Source organism: Colius striatus, chromosome 2 (assembly GCF_028858725.1).
Source record: "Colius striatus isolate bColStr4 chromosome 2, bColStr4.1.hap1, whole genome shotgun sequence".
NCBI classification, from domain to species: Eukaryota; Metazoa; Chordata; class Aves; order Coliiformes; family Coliidae; genus Colius; species Colius striatus.
In genome coordinates, this window is record NC_084760.1 from 72,649,592 (window position 1) to 72,667,553 (window position 17,962).

The 17,962-nt window shown below is 37.8% G+C and overlaps 1 protein-coding gene across 1 annotated transcript in view; it reads right to left on the reverse strand.

Annotated features, from left to right (window-relative positions):
* The window catches only part of PLD5 (phospholipase D family member 5), a 190,533-nt gene extending 173,079 nt beyond the window's left edge, over positions 1-17,454 (reverse strand). The window contains 1 exon segment of the mRNA XM_061990364.1: positions 17,269-17,454. Coding sequence (XP_061846348.1) covers positions 17,269-17,454 — 186 coding nt within the window.
* Between the last annotated feature and the right edge of the window lie 508 nt (positions 17,455-17,962).

Sequence of the window (17,962 nt, forward strand, 5' to 3'; positions counted from 1 at the left end):
TACTCAAAAGAGGGAGGGAAGGCAGCAAGTGAAGAAGGTGACATGGACATTTATCAAGTGCAAACTGTATTCAACTACCCTGAACGCCTTCTGCATAAGATGACTGTGGACTGCATGGACTTGAAGAAAGCATAATATTTTGCATAGCTTGACATTAGCAAGGTTTCTGACAGTCTCCCATATAATCCTTATAGAGAAATTCGCAAGATGTGCGCTGGATAACAATTTAAAATGGGTTGGAAACTGGATGAGCCATTTGGTTAAATGGGTTGCGGACAGCACAGAGTCCAGTTGGTGGCCAGATACTACATGAGTATCTCAGGAATCGTTACCAGGTCAGAAGTGTTTAATGTCTCATTAATGACCTGGACGATTGGACAGAGTGACCTGTAGATCTTTCATAGGCAACACAAGGTGCAATTCACACAGATTTGAACAGTCTCAAAGAATGGGCTGAGAGGAGATCTGTGAAGGTCAAGAGTAAATGTGAAGTCCCACACTGGGGACTTTACTGAAGAATGCACTTTGTTTTGAATAAGTAATCAAAATTAGTCCACAACAAAAGTAAATGGATTAATCAGCTGGCATTGATAAAGCATTGCACAGACAGTCATGCAAAAGATGATGTTATATTGTCTACAGATTCAGAGAAAAAAAAAAACCCATGACTTTTCTGCTAAATCCTTTGCTAAAGCATATAAGGATTTTATTCTTCTCTGATCAAGAGTAAAGAGAGTGTGGTCCTGAAAAAAGTTAAAATCAAAGATCCTTAAATCCACATTGAATCAGCTAACAACAACAAAAAGGTATCTCAGAAACAGGTTTCCAAGCAGTATATAACTTCTCCTGAGGTCTATCAGAACAAAGGATCTGTTATTGCCTCTAGAAAAAGAAAGAAAAAAAAACAGTAATATGTTCAAGCTCCCAAAAACTAAGAAAACCAAAAATTCAAACACCTCCATATCTTGTCCTGATATCTAGGGACAAAGGACAACAATCAGCTGTAAGTAACAAGGGCCTTTGGAAACCTCTTGAGGACAGAGGGCTCACTCATCATTTCTGGTCCCAAGTAGCCAAGACTACTCAACTTGGGGAATAAAATAAATCTTTATTTAATATGCCACCAACCAAAACACCTGTAACAAGCAGAAATACTCAACCAAAACCAATCTCACCTCCTAAAAGGATGACTACTTGACAGTTCTCCCCTGCTCCAGCATGAGGTCCCTCACATACCAGGTAGTCCTGCAAAGACCGCTCCAACAAGCATCTGTCCCAAGGCCTGCAGCTCCACACTGCTTTGTCTAGCAAAGGGTCCTCCCAGAGTCCTATCAGTGCCCTCCATGGGTCACAGGGACACAACTGCTCTCTCACCACCGGCTGTAAGGGAGTTTCCAGCCTGGCATTGCTCCTCCCTTCTTTCTTCAATGACTGCGGGGTTCACGTGGTCAGTTCTATCTTGTCTCATTCTTCCATCTCTTCCTACACATTACAGATTTCCCTTCTAAAATAGCGATAGCAGAGCCACCAGATTGGCCCAGCCAGGTCAGAAGCAGATCCAACTCAGAGTTGGCAGAAGTTTAATGAACTGCTTACGTGGACAGCACTGCAGCCCCCTCCCCTGTTAAAAAGCACAGACAGCTCCACACAAACCCATCACATATCCTCACAGCCGTATACAGTTTGAACATGAAGTAACATCTCCTCCTCCCCTTGAAATTAATCCATACTGAGTTTTCCATTAGGTTCTGTACGTGGTCATCAATTCATGATTGAGAAATTGAAATAACTGTCATTATATCAAGTGCCCAGTAGTCCAATGCTTTTTATGTGCAACAGGAAATTAATTTTATCAACAATTGAAGTCTAATGAGTCATTTAAGAATTGAATCTTTTGCTATTGTTATACCTCATATTAATACTGTACTTGGAGGCAACTCTGGGTCATAAAACATTTGTCCTCACTGGACCTGATGATCTTATCTATATTCTTTATGTCTTTCTGTCCTAGAATACAAGAGAGATGAAAGAAGAAGAAAAAAGAGCTGCTTTTTTAATCTGAAATATCCACGTTTCCCACATCAAGTGAAAGTGTTCATGAAATACCATGAAAAGGAAAAAATTTCAACTCTGGAAGACAATGCTGTCACTCAAATGACTCATGCATAGCATGCAATGGGTTATTCATATGGAAAAAGTTATGACTGAAGTGACAGTTCTTTTCCATACGTGCTTCAATGAGGCATAACAATCTTACAGATTATATGGTAGCCAGTAACTAAAAAAACCATTATTTCATTTCTATAGACTTGGTTTAGAATCCTCGGGAAGATATTCAGTATTCCACTTTCAACGTAGTTTTTCTTTGCAAAGCAGTATGACGACTGCTTGAATCTTTACATAAATCAATGACAATTTACCTGAGAAAGAAACTAAAGCTCCTGCATCTCAGAATAAGATTGTTAAAACAAACCAGGTGAGACCATTACGTACAAAAATCAATATTAAAAAAAAAGGGCCTAATTTTTATTTGATTCCTGTTTTCAGGTGATGTTCATCCATGCAGACATTTGGAGTGGGCTTTTGAGGGGTTGAACAGAAGTTTGCTGCAGAAACAGCTATGTAAACATACATTTGCAAAGGCTTATGTCAAAAGCATAAGCATGGCCATCCAGGAATTACTCATGTGCCTTCTCTGCAGATAGCAAACATTAAAAAAACAAAACAAAAATCGAGCTGAACACAGCTTGAATTGCAAATAAAAGTGTAAAATTTAAATCAATAAAAACTACCAAAGAACTTGTCAGTTGCATAAATTTAACTCAGAATTAGAATATCTCCAGCTTTTGGAAAGCAGGAGTGGTCCCTATTGAGTTCAAATACTTTATATTCCCCTTTTTAGCAGTTTGTGTCACTTCCACATTCCTCCCTTACATCTATGTAACACAATCTAGTTAAGTGAGTCAAAGACTCCACACAACCAGGGTAGACATTGGAGTCTGTAGTTCAAATAAACATTTATATATTCCAATTAAAAAAAAAAAAAAAAGAAATATCTGAATCAACACTGATGTATGTTTTTAGACCCCACTATTCCAGGGAGTTCATCACAAAAGGTGCTTTTTTTGTTCTTGTTTTGCTACAATATTTCACCAGTTTCTATGTGGATATTCATGACGGAGTTTCATTTCAGCCAGTTTCATTTTCAGCTGAGCATACCAACTACAATGACTATATCAACCAGACAAAAAACCAAACAGCAACAGAACAAACCACTGAAAAACCAAACAAACATAACCAAACAACAAAACAAAAACCCACTACCTCTCAGTTTCTAATTACTAGCACAAAAATGTTTAGCTAATAACCTAAACCTACTTCATGGAAAAAACTGAAAAATAACTTTGTCCCTATCGTCTTGCAAGGCAGGTCTTCTCCTCTGATTTGGCTGTCTTGCAAAGGCAGAGTTGAACACTCCTCATGTTTTTACCTTCATAGCCATAAAAGAGCTTCTATCTTTCTGTCATCATCCTACTACAAGCAAGTTCTCTCCACCTTTTATAAATCATCTAGCCTACAGTTCCCTTCAAGCATCCCAGTTCTTCTCCTTCTCTGCTTGTCCCACCTCCAGCCTAAAAGCTTCTCCAGGCTTCATGGCTCAGTTGCTCTGAAAAATTGCTAATCTCCTCCCTGCAAAACACAGCAGCCAAGACAATATAAAAAAGCAACCTCCCTTTCTGCTGCAAAGCCTTTCTTTTTTTTTTTTTTTTTAATAAAAAGGGAAAAAACAACACAGTGTCTAGTAAACATGCAAAAAATACAACTAAACTAACCTGTTACAGTATCAATCTCAATAAATACATACACATATGTAGACATGTAATTGAAGTTAATTACGTAAAGCTAAAACAAGCTACTATAAATCCAATGTAGCTCACAGAAGAGAGCCCACTATCAGTAGATATGTTTTTTTCAGGTTACATTACTATGTCTCTAATTAGACATGCAATTATTATCTAGAATGGTATTCTGGGAAGGTGTTTCTGTGATGGTGATAATAATGAAATGCTCAGCAGCAGATGGCTCCTCATAAAGCTATTCTACTTGAGTCAGAACTTCCATGCTCAGTGCCTGAAGAAATTAGCCAGATATGCTATAAAAAATTAATGATGTCCAGAAATAAACTGAGAACATCTGATGCCAAACAGAATCATGAAATGCATAAACAAAGCAACAAGTATTTGCAAAGGTTCTTATAAATAAATATTAATCTTCTAAATACTGAAGTAACACGCATAAAAAATAAATAAATAAAATATAAATAGCTGTTGGGGAGAGACTTTGATAAAAGAAGTCATAGAAAGCAACAACTCAGATACAGTCACCAAATACATCCTAACAGGAAGAGATCTTAGAGTCTTTCAAAATATTTTCCCCCCCTCCCCATTTAAGTAACGTATTAAAAAATAACACAAACACAACATATAAGGGTAACCTGAGAGCTAAAATACACATAAAATTAAAATACTCCATATATGTCTTATATTCTGTGGCCTGTAAATCAGAAAGTATTACCATACAGTGGTGCTACTATAATAAACAAGCATTTCTACATCTGCTACAAATTTCTCTCTAGATCAAAGAAAATCCTATTTACTACCTGACACACATTAACTTCAAAAGATGTACTCTTTCAGTTGTCTGTTTCTGAAGAATAAACATAAATGTGCAAATCCTTGGAAAATAGATTCCATGATACTGAATTTTTCCATCTCTTCATAATGGTACAGTTGCTCGTGTTTCTCTGTATTGGAAACACCTGAGCTCTCACTTAATTACAGAGAGAGATTTTGAAAGAAAATGCTGCTGGCTGACACTGATGGCAAAAACTTGTTGTTCTTAGTACAATCATTGTGGTTTATATTATTAGATCTATAAACAGCACTTGCAAGGCTGTTGCTCGACTTAAACTGTCATTCAACTCAGAAACCTTAAGTTTTCATTATAACTGCAGGGTTTTTAAAAGCGCATACTCAGAACTTAAGAGCCTATATCACTTAAGAACTTTAGAAAGTGTTATCCTGCCAGTAGAAAAATGATGTTTAAACCTTGTAAGAGAATTGTATTTTTGCAATTACAACATAGATTTTGCTTATCATATATTCCCTGACAGTTTCACACAAAGTGCATTGCAGAAGGTGGTATGCAATACCAAAATAGGACTGTTGTGGATTTGTCTGAGAATTTCAGGGGGACAGGGCAGCAGCATGGGGACAAGGGAATAAAGAAAAATCATTTAAAAACTGTCATGAAAGAAGTAATGAGATGAAATTATAGAAAAGAAAACAGAAAAAGCAAAGGCCTTGGCTTGAGTATGTAAATCCTGCCTTGGAGACATAAAAAGAACCAGTTGTACAGTATGGTAGCTTTTAAATATTAGATATGAAGCAACAGTTATTTAAAGCCAATCAGAATTCTTTGAACAGCTCCAGCACAGACAGACTACAGGAATACAAGTACAGAAAGTGAAGAAAATTCATTTTTTTTAAGTTGAAATTTCCAGCAGTCTAAGATTTCAGCTGTCATATGGTTCCAGAAACAAACTAATTTAGGCTGATGTGCATTAAGGCCATATACCACACAGCCAGACAACACAGGTCGGCTCATTCCAGCTTTCTGCAGTAGTACTTTGATGAAACTAAGCCAGGACAACAAAGCTCAGAGAGAATAATACTGCATAAAATGAGATAAAATAACACAGAAAAGGTTAGGTGTTATCTGCCTGCCACACGCCCAATAGGGAACGAAAGAAAAAGTCTGCAGGGACAGCAGCTCACACTGGCAAAGGAAATTGCTTTGTTCAAAAGGGTAACATTTTCCAAAACATTTAAATTACTTTGTTTCATGCTAGACCCAAAGGAATAGTTGTTGTTATTCAAACAATAAATCAAGCTCACTGGAAAGTCCTGAAACAGCATTTGGTGTATTGACATCTTTTGAAACTGATCACATTCCCAAATAAGCACCAACCATTCTTTATCATCACTGATTTGGTATAAGTCATATTCTACAAACAAGTAATTTAAAAAATAATTTGAAATTGTAAACAATTTCAAAAATGTTGCATTTTCATTCATCAGTGTTCTTTTTCCTTGTTTTAAGCCACTTATTTTCAAGTTGTGTTTTCTTAGAACCATCCCATCAGCAGCACCATCCAGGGTGGCTGTGTAATCTTTACTTACGTAACAGGACTTACTCAAAAATTGCATCTTCTCAGGGAACTAAAAATCAATAACTGATAGAGGCAGTATTAAATATACTTCATCCCAAATAGTTTTAAGCAGCATTTATGCACATGACCATATGCGTGACTACAAATAACTTTTTATTTAGCAAATAGCACTAATAGCACAAATAGCACTAATAGTTCTGTCTATTCACAGAACATGCTAGTTTTCCATGGCAAGATACATAGACAAAGAATGGTTTAGCAAACACTTCAAACTGTGGCTGAATCTATGTCTAAATGATGTGAAGGATAGGCTCACTGTCACGCCAGAACTTAGCATTATGGATCCTGTTGAAAATAGGGAAATTGCTTTTCCATCAGGCAAAGATCACAAAGCTCAGTAGAGGACATACTTTCAATATTAGAGTTTAAAAGACTAAACATACTGCTGCAGGTCATAAGACAATTCTTTCATAAGCACAAATAAGTTATTGATTACACTTATTTAAGGGAAGTAAAGAAAAAGTGTAACTGTTACCTCCGCCAACCCATCGGCTTGAAACCTTCGAACTACTTTATTCCAGAAGGTAACAATGAATGGGCAGCACAGGGTTAAAAATGCACATCAACTTCTGTTTACAAGACAGAAAACGCTCCCCTCATCACACCACATAGGCTCTTAGAGCTGTTCAGGTCCCAGAGAAAACAGAGCGAGCTTTAGCCCTAACCTATTCTACTCCACCCATCTTCCCAACCTAATTTATGCTGGCTATTTTATCCCTGCCCATGAAGAGACTAAATAGGGCAACTTCTGTAGGAACTATCAGAAAGCCACAGAAAAGATTCTGTTTCAGAACTTCTATGCATTCTCTAATCTCTAAATAACAGGGTTTTCTTAGTGTTTCAGGAACACAAGGCTTTCTAGATGATCATTTGTTCTCCCCAATAAACAACTATAGGGAAAAAACTGAATTTGACAAGTCTCCACCTTGACTGTGGCCACCAGTCAGACAAGGTAATATGTTGGTTTTGAGAAGTTTTTTTGGTTTGGTGTTTGTTTGGTTTTTTTTTTCTTCAACTATGATTATTAAAGCAGGTACACATTTCCACTTAAACACAAAACATGAAAACAGATGATGCCTGCTATCATTAAACTGAGATCATATTCCAGTTTAGCTTTGTATTTTAGCACGATGAATATTTTTTCACCTACTCTTTCTAATGAGGAACAACAGTATTTTAATTTGGAGCAAAGAAGTCATTTCACAGGTAGCTTTGTTTTTCTGAGTTTTCTTCAGCTATCCATTCATTAGTCTTGGCAGATAACTGAAGTTTCAAATACATCTGTCTAACTTCCTTTCTTCTGTGTTCTCCATTCCAAAACACATTAAGGTCTATTAAAATGGTAAGCAATTGGATCTACATAATTTTTTGACCTTAGTTTCTTACATCCCATCATCAGGATGCCTTCTGTCCTTCTCATAGCCTGTCAAGAATTTTTCACTGTGCTAACTGCAAAGTATTTTCAAATAAGAGTATGCAGCAATTAGCCTGATAATCTCCAGAGACTTAAAACTCAAGAAAAGTTGAGGACTCTGAAACTGATTTTTCCTCCAACTATTTGTTTTTTGTTCAAAGCCCATGACAGTTGAACTAATCTAGTCTTCTCTCAAGGAGTTCAAATATAACTTAAATCCATAGGAGTGAAGTCAATGGAGATGTCACCAGGGCTCTGGAACAAGATCAAACAAAAGTGCACAAACTGCATTGAGGAAGCAAGGTTCAAATCATTGTCACATTTAACACCATTTCAATAAAGAAGGAGGTGGCCTCAGTGGAGGTAATGCCTCAAGTTTGTTCAGCACATGTAATGCATGTTCCCTTATCAAAAAACTCCTGCCTAGAAAGGATCACTCACGGAGCTTAACCTTTTTAATACAAAAAGCACTAGTGAGACCTGCCATGTTTACGGTGGCTAGAAGTGCTGAAAGTGTTACAAACTTCTACTCATTCAAGTGTTCCAAATCAAATACACATCTGCTCATTATGATAGGTTTTTCATAACATACACTAGCTCTTAGAGAATCAAGTTAGGCTCTAACCTCAGATAAATTCACCTTTATTGCAGTAACAACAGGATCATGAAAGTTAAACTGGTCACAATCACTACCTCAGCACTACTCAGATTTGGTTCTGCTCCAAACAGTTTAAAATGCCCTGGGGAAATCCAGCCTATTTAATGTATCAGTGGCTGGAATTATCTGAAACATCCTTTGTTTTACTAGTATCAATTCTCAAATACATTACCCTTTTTATTCCATTAAACATTTCATTACAACAGTAAACAGTGAAATACAGATGGCAACAAAAATTATACCAGAATTACTATAATTGTGAACTGCAACAACTATATAAATTCTAAAACAAACTGCTGATTTTGTTGAAATCATGCAGTCAGAAATGGAACTTCATAGTTTTTTTTTTAATTCTTGGGTTTAATCAGAAAAATTAACCCAATGCACAACTGCATTCACCTACAGATACTGCATGTAGCAAAGAGGGTTTACAGGCTATGGAAAAGTGGATAAAGGTAAATTTGTCTTCAGAGAGTAAGGCAAAAAAGTATTGCTAAAAATACCACTCTGTTTTTTCTCTGTCCTATGATAGTGTAGCTATTATCTACACAATCAATTTACACAATGCATTCACCAAAACAAGAGAAACAAAAATTCATAAAAAACCACTCAAATTCTATGTTATATGTGGAATGTCTTTATCGAAGTAAAAGAATTCTGAGAGGATGACCTTAATTTTTTTTTTTAAAACCCCAAAGCCACAGACTATGCTTTGATGGACAAGCATCCAAAAAACCCTAAGGATAAGTTTGTGATCTATTAAAATTAATTTCCAAATAAATAACTCATTGTCATCAACGCGACATTCATTCTCTCTCTTCCTCCTCCTCCTCCTGAACTTCTGAAGTTCTCCTAACTTTCTGCACTCATTTCTTCACTTTTAGCTGAGTGGCCCTTCTGTTTACTGAGGCACAGCAGATAGTCAGACAATCACAATAAACCTAGTATTTAAGTCACTTTGAGGGAACATTAGGCTGTGTTCCCTTAGAATACTAAACACCAATGAACCTCAAGTGCCTCAATTCTCAATAAACACCTGCCCACCATATTATTCCTAAGTACACATTCAGTTCATTGCTTCCCCATTCTGGAAACTTGGCCATACAGCTCATGAGCGAGCAGCATCACAGATCCGTGATTTGGCTAATTAGGGGATATGGATCCCCAGCATGTACCTATTGCCTAATTCAGGTATATCTTCAAATAATCTATTCCAGTTCCCAAGAACTGCGGAGGACAGATTGCAAGCAACTTGATTGTCCGCTCAGACTATACAGTGTTACAGACACTACAGCTATCATCTAGTAACACAAAGATATTCTTTTAAAAAATAATAGGCATACAGATCTCATTTTGAGAAACCTTCTAGATTCTGAAATTTGACTGAGACAATACTCAGTTTAAGAGCATATACAGACCTTCCAAGGCATTATATGATATTTCATTAAATTACACAAAAGCCTCAGAATCAAAACTTAAATAATGTTACAAAAAGAGCAAGGCAAGAGGTGGGCAACCATCCACACATCACTCAGGAAAGGGCCTTATAAGAGGACACAGATCTAGGGAGTCTACTGATAGCACAGGGCTTTCCTTTTTAGGAATGATTAACAGTATATGGATTCACATCGTGAATGACAGTGAAGTGGGTTTTATCAGTCATTGGCATGAATTGGTCCGTTTCCGCCTTTGGATAGTCCGGTAAAGGATTTTCACTGCAGTATTTTAACGTTCCTTTTTCTGGAACGGAAGAAGGCCTAAGTTATCCATACATTCGGACACAGACACTAGCTGCTTTGGGCATCCTCTACAGACAGTGAAGTGATTGCATTTGTAAGGAGATATTCATTAAGGACAATTTTCCTAGTGTGTTAGTATTCCTGCTATCTTTAAAAATGTTACTGTCGATTGTCTGCTACAAGACCAAACCACTAAAGACTGCAGAATATGCATTTGTATAACAAATCGAAATTAAGTTGCAAGTTTCTGAAGTCGTTATTTCAAAATCTTTAAACAAGGATGATCAACACTGCTAAAAGGAATGGATGACAGCAGCCAAAAAAATAGTTTGGATTTTCCTTAATGCTGGCAGCATGAGGAAAGGCACAGTACTGAAAACCACTCTTCCCATATATTCACTGAAAATTAGCATCTGGAACAAACACAGCCTAAGATTTAGGTCTTTTGTTCAGAAACTAGAAAACTTAATTTCTAAAAAGTCTAGAATGAGTTGAATTAAATTTATACATGCATGTATTAATGCATGTATTTTAACATGAACTTCAAGATGCTTTGTTTTCTTGTTCACTAATATGATGTCAGGTCACGATAAATTAAGTCTGTTACAGTGACTATGCCCCTCAAATGTTTTAATTTTAGCTTTAGAGATTTGGACTTTCAAAGTGACTGACGCTGAACATCAGAACAGATGCATTAATGCAATTTTGAGAGTTTTTCCTCACATGTCAGAGAAAGAAGAGTAGCTTCTAAAACTAATGTATTGGATTTACATGGCTTGATTTTGATAGAGGTGGGGTGCTGTAGAGGTGGCCTCTGCAAAACCAGAGGCTGTCCCCATGCTGGACAGTGCCATTTCCTGCTGGCTCCACAACAGATCTGCATTTGCCAAAGCTAGGTCCATCAACAACGATGGTGAAGCTTCTATTGGTAAGACATGTAAGAAGGGATAAAAAGGTGCCATGCAAGAGCTATGTGAGAGAAGCAAGAAAAAACATGAGTTAAACAGCCCTGCAGACATGAAGGTCACTCAAAGAGTATAGAAAGGAAGTGTCCCAGGTGCCAGAGCAGAGACTCCCCAGGAAGACCACAATGAAGCAGGCTATCCCCTTGCATCCCATGAAGGACTACACGCTGAAGCATGTGGATGTGACCTGAAGGAAGCTGCATCTGGTAGAGAACCCATGCAGGAGCAGGGTCCAGCAGAGAGTGTGGCCTGTGAAAAGGAATCCATGCAGAAGATGGTTTTCTGGCAGGAACTACAGCCCACAGTTGACCCATGATGGAGCAGTCCATTCCTGAAGGACTGTACCTCATGGAAAAGATTCATACTGGAGAGGTTTTTGAAGAGCTGCAGCCTGTGAGGAAGACCTGTACTGAAACAGTTTGACAAAGCCTGCATCCTGTGGTAGGGACCGCATTCCACAGCAGGAGAAAAGTGTAAGTAGGAAGGAGCTGCAGAGACAAGTGCAGTCAAGACTGACTGCATCCTTCATTTGCCAACATTCTGTGCCACTTGAGGGATTGCTGGGAAGGAGGCAGAAGAGTCAAGAATGAAGGACTGAAGTTAAGCCTGGAAAGAAGGGGGAAGGGAGGAAGATGGTTCTAGTCTTGTCCTTGTTTCTCTCTATGCTAGCCTATTTTTAATTGGCAATGGATCAAAATTATTTTCTGTAAGTTTACCTCCCCTCGTCCTTTTGAGGAGGAAGGAAAGAGTGGCTTGGTGGGCAGCCGATAGGTAACCAAGGTTAACCCACCACAGCTACAAACTGGTTTATGTTTTCTGCCCTAAAATGCTAGTCAATATTTTCTCAACACTGTTCCCAATTATTTTGTTACCCTTTTTCAACCCATCTGAACACTTATTTTCTCTAATTATGTTTGTCTACAAAACATTACTAGAGAAAGACACCTTCAAGGAAAGCAGCACTTCAACAGAAGAATTCCTCCACACACAGTCTGTCAGCAGTGAAGCAAACTACATACAACTACTTCAGCAAGAACCTCAACACATGCTAGTGTGCTAGACAATGACACATATCAGTCTTCTGTCAAGAAAAAGTCAAACTCCCTCTACTTAATGGAGTTTGTTCCTTTGCTTTTAACGATGAAATCTAAATATAGATATCTGTCTCCAGGACCAGTTAGACATTTGGAATGATGTAACTGTGCCATCAAAGAGCTCCAAATGCTGGAACCAAGGCTTTAGAACTCTCTGAAGTAACTTATGTAACCTTCATACATGGCGCACTCCACTCTTTCTGGTATACAACATTGCTCCAGATGACAAATTATTTATACCTGCTTAGCGCATAAAACTCTGTCAAGTCCTTTAACTCAGAAAACATGTCTGCATTTACTGCAAGACAGCAGCTGCTTTGGGAATGTATGTAATGACTTTTTGAATTCTGATTTAGATCCTTTTATTACTCTACCTTAAGTTAAAGTTGTTGGCTCTGTCCAGCAGCTGATTTGGCTTGACCATGTTCTACTCCTGTTACTCACTTTACATTAAACTATGTCCACTCTCTTCGTTCATGTATTGCAGGTTATAGCTATGCACATGGTGTCTTCTGCCATCCTTAAAACATCAAATTCTAAAGGCTATAAATCTGTGCTGATTTACAGGCAAGAGCAGAAATGCAATTTTAAACTCTCCAATGGTGTTTTTTTCAATAATTTCTTGTATTGTAAGAAAATAAAATAAAAAAAAAAAATCACAAACTAAACCACTATCTTTTGAATAATAAAAATGAATTGGTGGAATTGAATTTGGGATTTCAACTTTTGTAAAGACGTTATGACAGATGTATTCAATTTGCATTTCTGATTTAGTCATGAGGCTCTGAGAAGCACCACAACTATGCTTGTCAGGTTGCATGGTAACTTGTCTTCAGTCTAACACTTGCATGTTAGATATTTGCCTCTGTTGCCACGTGACACTGCCCACCTACTACCTCACAACCTCTCTTCTCTCTGGGGAGCAATGCTATCAACAGGATAATGGTATGTTGATTAACTGTGTAACATCAACTGGTCAAGTTGACCCTCATAACAGCAAGAGCACTTCGACTCCTAACACCCCAATGTTATCTTTGCTACTGATCAGAACATCTGCAAAGGGACGATGCAAGAATTTTCTTCTAGTTATTCTTTTAACTTCTTCTAATTAGAATACCACCAAAGGTAACAAGATTGAGAATCTCCTGGAAATAAAATTGTTCTGATATCAGATCTCTCAGGAAGTTACAGTGTTGAAGAAGTTTCTTAAAAGACAATTTTCAGAATGTTTTAATGTAATTACATAATTAAAAGATGTTAGAAAAAGATCGCCACCACATCTTTGAGAAGAAATACTTGTATTTTTCACACACAAAAAAGAACATATGATTGAAGCATACCTGTTATAGATTCAAAATAAATGTCTTCTGCTTTAAAGTTTTGATTACTTAAGTTCTCCAGAATTCTTTGCTGAGGTACTTGTCATTACTGAAGGATACACAGAGATGATGGAGAGCTGTTGTAAATTAAACCAAACATAAGTAACTCCCACCAGCTAAAGGCTATCAGGTTAGCTACTCTTTCTTCCCATCCCTACGTCCTCTTCCTCCTTTTTCTCTTAAATAAATTACATTTCATTAAAAAAGCAATACCAGAAAAATAAAGAAAAAAATACTATACAAAGGAGATTAAAAATGTTTTACACAACAGTTTTCAATCCTAACACTTCCATTACCATGTAAACAACTTCACAAAAAGGCACAAGAAACCATCTGAAGTGGATACACAGAATCTGAACAATCTCAGCTCTGCAGGAAGATCAGACAAAGGTCTGCAACATCACTGTGGCATGTCTGCAATGTCAGAGTTCCTCACACCTCCAAGTAATTTCCTCTATTAGAAGTATGGCTCTTTGACAGCACACATGTACACTGAGGCCTCACTTCAGTACGAGCTCCTCATTATTCTGTCTTTAAACATATAATAGCAGATCCACTTAATCTTAAATACAGCATCTGAGTTCACTGAGGAAAACAGTTCTGTTCAGATCTTGTATGTCCCTAATTGTATTACTGACACTTGAAAAGATATAACCTACATAAACAACTAACCAATGAGAAGACATGCTATATTAGGATCCATTTGAAGAACAATCAATTAGTAAGACACCAGCAATATGTTCCAGATTTGTACTTCCTCTACGGTCAGTCGATAATTAAGTATTGAACAATTTAAAAGAAACTGTATCATATTCGTTCATCTGAACTTGCTCTGTGCATTTGGAAGAGATAGGGCAACAGATAAATTTCAAACCTCTTTACTACACTTTTCAAATTGAGGTCTATTTTAAAGAAATACCCAAACCAAAAAAAAACACAACACCAAAACCCACAACTTTGTTACAGTTTTGAAATCTAAACACAAATTGTATGAGTATTTGAGAGGTCTTTTAGTATAAACAATAGGATAAGAATTACTTAAGAAGATACTTTTTTTATTCCCTCAAACTACATATGGATTAATAACAAGTTTTACACATGAGTGCATCATGCTACTCACTTTAACCAAAGTCAAAATAACTAGTGTGATCTACAAGGATTTGCTGGAATTAGTGTACAAAATACACTGGTCTCATTTTATCCCTTTTATAACCACATTGAAATCAGTTAAATAAAAATCATTTCAATCAAGCAAAACCCATTCCCCTTCACAAGGCCTAAGAGAACATCTGAAACTTCAAAATCTGTGTATGCATATCTTCACTTACGCTTACTATACACCCTTCTTCTACCTATATCTGTCAGTATATAATATCAAATTTATCATGACATACTTTCAAAATCCGTGCCTCCTTGCATTTTGATTTTCTTTGCAAGTATCAAGTAACATGACTGTATCAGAGGGAGCTGCAATGAAATGTTATTCATGTCGTCCATCCATCTCTAAGTTTGTGTATCTTCATTATCCAACACTGGCCATAAGTTATCATATGTCAATGACTAAACCATTCAAAATTATTCAAATTTATTGGTTTGTCTTTTGGAGTGGATGAGTGGAGTGTAGGAAATAATATCAAGAATGTCAAGAAAACACTTAAAACCCTACAAGTTTTATCTGAAAAAGAAAAAACCACCTTGCTCCAAAATCATGTAAGCTAGATTGTATTTTGAAATTAATATTTTATTTACATTCATTAAGGTGAGCTATGCAATAACTTGTCTGTTACAACACTCATGAATAATGCAGTTGCTTTAATTCATAGAAGCAAAGTATTTTCACATGTATGCTGTTGGTATATCTTAGGTACTGCAAGGTATTAATAATAAACATCAAAATAAATTCTTCATGGCAAGCAAGAAATACCAATATTCAATTTTATTTTTTATTTACATTTTCTAATAGGTTCTGAGAATAAAAGGGACTGGCTTGAATGAGAGGTAAACCCCAGAAGAACATGTATTCATACCAAACTGATTACAGAAAAAGCTTTTCACACCAGTGCTGCAGGGTTACTGAAGATTACTATTGTGACAAAACACTGACTTCATCCAAAAAACCCCAACCAAACCAAATGCAAAATAAAGGTTTTGCACTTGTAATCGTCAAACAAGTTAATGCCTATTTTCCATGCCAATATCACGGTATGATTAAAATACAGGTATCAGAATGTGATAATATTCAGCTACCAGAACAGTAGTTTGCCATCTAATTATTGACAGTTCATCCTTCCCCAATTATTAATCATTCATTTGATGACACATATCAACATGTAAGCACATGGAGCAAAAAAACTGTTACAAAAGCCAGCGCTCAGATTTCTGTGATTCCTACATGTTAGCTGTACAGAGATGAGGTACTGACTTCTCTTCTTGATTCACAAAGGGAGAATACTCTGCTTACAAGCTTACTCTGTGAAGTCTTGTTGTTAGTGTAAAGAATCACAAAAACATGTGAGAAGGCAGACAAGATCCAATACCTTCCTCAACATTTGAAATGTGATATTTCCAACAGTTCGTCAGTTCTTGACAATTCCCAGGAAGTGTTAACAACTCCAGTTTAAGATTTCACTAACAGCGATAAAATTCTCTACAGGTTAGTGAGAAGTGAGGGTAATGCTCCATGAACTAGTTGATAGAGGGGCTTTTTATCAGGTTTTATCTTTAAAGGACTCTACTATGCAATCTAGGATTTTCATACCCTTGTAACAAGACCATTTCTATCCAAAGAAACTTCAGATGGCTGTACCTCAAAAAATATTTTCTCTGTGCATCTTGAAGTCAGTGTGACTGTGATTACTAATGTAAAGAGCAGCAGACTGTTGCATTATGCAAAGCCATCCGCATTCTTTGCATCCCTGTAAATGCAGCTTCTTTCTGTGGTTTGACTGTACTGTATACTGTAACAATGGGTTTCACCTAATAAGCTATTCATAAAACTCTTACACAGTATGCAGGTCATTTCAACTCATTTCCTTGCTGTTAGAAGCAACATGAAAAATGCTTTCAAACATCATCTGAGGCAGAAACACTTGGAAGCACCTTAAATTCTCATAAAGTATTCAGTAGAGCTATCCACAGAATCAGTTCTATTGTGGCCCCAAACACATGTACTACTGCTGCAGGAATAGATATCTTGAAGGAAACCTCCTCCACCTCACATAGATCGAGTATTTTCAGAGACCCATACATAAAGAAGAAAAAAAGAAGGGGGAAGGGAAATCACAGCTAGAATTTAAAAAAGCTATTTTCTTTTAGCAATTCTAGAACTAGATTATAATCACCATGAGATACATGCTCTAACCTCCATCTGCACCATCCCAATCTTTCTCCTCCCACATCAGTGCTGAATTTGGGGGAAAAGAAGAATGGATAAGCTGAGAACATAAAAAAACCAAAACAAAACAAAACAACAAAACCACTTCTTCCAGTTAGGAAGAGACTTGCATGTAGTTTGTGTACAGTACTGACATTCTATGTACCTCAGATTTTACCAGTCTGGGACCTCTAAGTAGCTTCTTTCCCTATCACTTGGGAAATGCCATGCCCAATTGCTGAAGCAACACTTTTCATCTGGAGTCCAAGGTGGTACAGATGTAGACTAATAGAGTACCTAGACAGAGATCTAAAAAGAAAGGAAAAGAAAATGGGTAAATAGAAGCTGGCTTACGTGCTCCAGTTTGTCTTTCCTCCTCAGCCAGACACTGGCACTGTAGTCCTGCTGCTTGACAGTGCTGTAGAAGTTTGCACCTACTCTGGTGAGGCTTGGGGATGGCTCCCTGGGTCTGCTCTTCAGCCTCATCTGCTCAAAGCCCTCATGGGGGGATGAGGAGAGCCAGTCATGCCTGCCTTCCATCTTGACATGACAAGGCAAAGTCCAGAGAAAAAAAATCAGAAGAAATGAAGAAATTAAGAGGCACTAGATGGAGAGGGTCCAAAAAGAAACAAGATGAAGGAAGAAGAAAGAGAAGGAAAGCAAAAACATCCCCCAAATACCATTAAATGGTAAGAGAAAGGGGACAAAAGGGGAAATAAAAAGGTAGGAGGAGTGGAGGGAGAAGGAAAGGCTGCAGGTAGAGAGAGGAGCGGACTGAGAGAGAAGAAAGGGCACTCGGGGAAGAAGACGCTCCAAGATGCCGCTGCTTGTTGCCCTCGCCGCCAGCAAGCTGCAGCCCAGCACCGACGCAGGGGAAAGCGGCTGCTGCGGCTCTGCCCGGGACAGCGGCGGGGGGCGGCGCGGCCCGCGCAAACGGCGGCCGGGCGGGGCCGCGCTCCCCCCGCCCGCAGGTTGGCGCAGTGGAGGGGCCGCCGCCCGCCCGGGATTTAGCCGGCTCCTCCCCCACCTCTCGCTCCCCGGCAGCCAC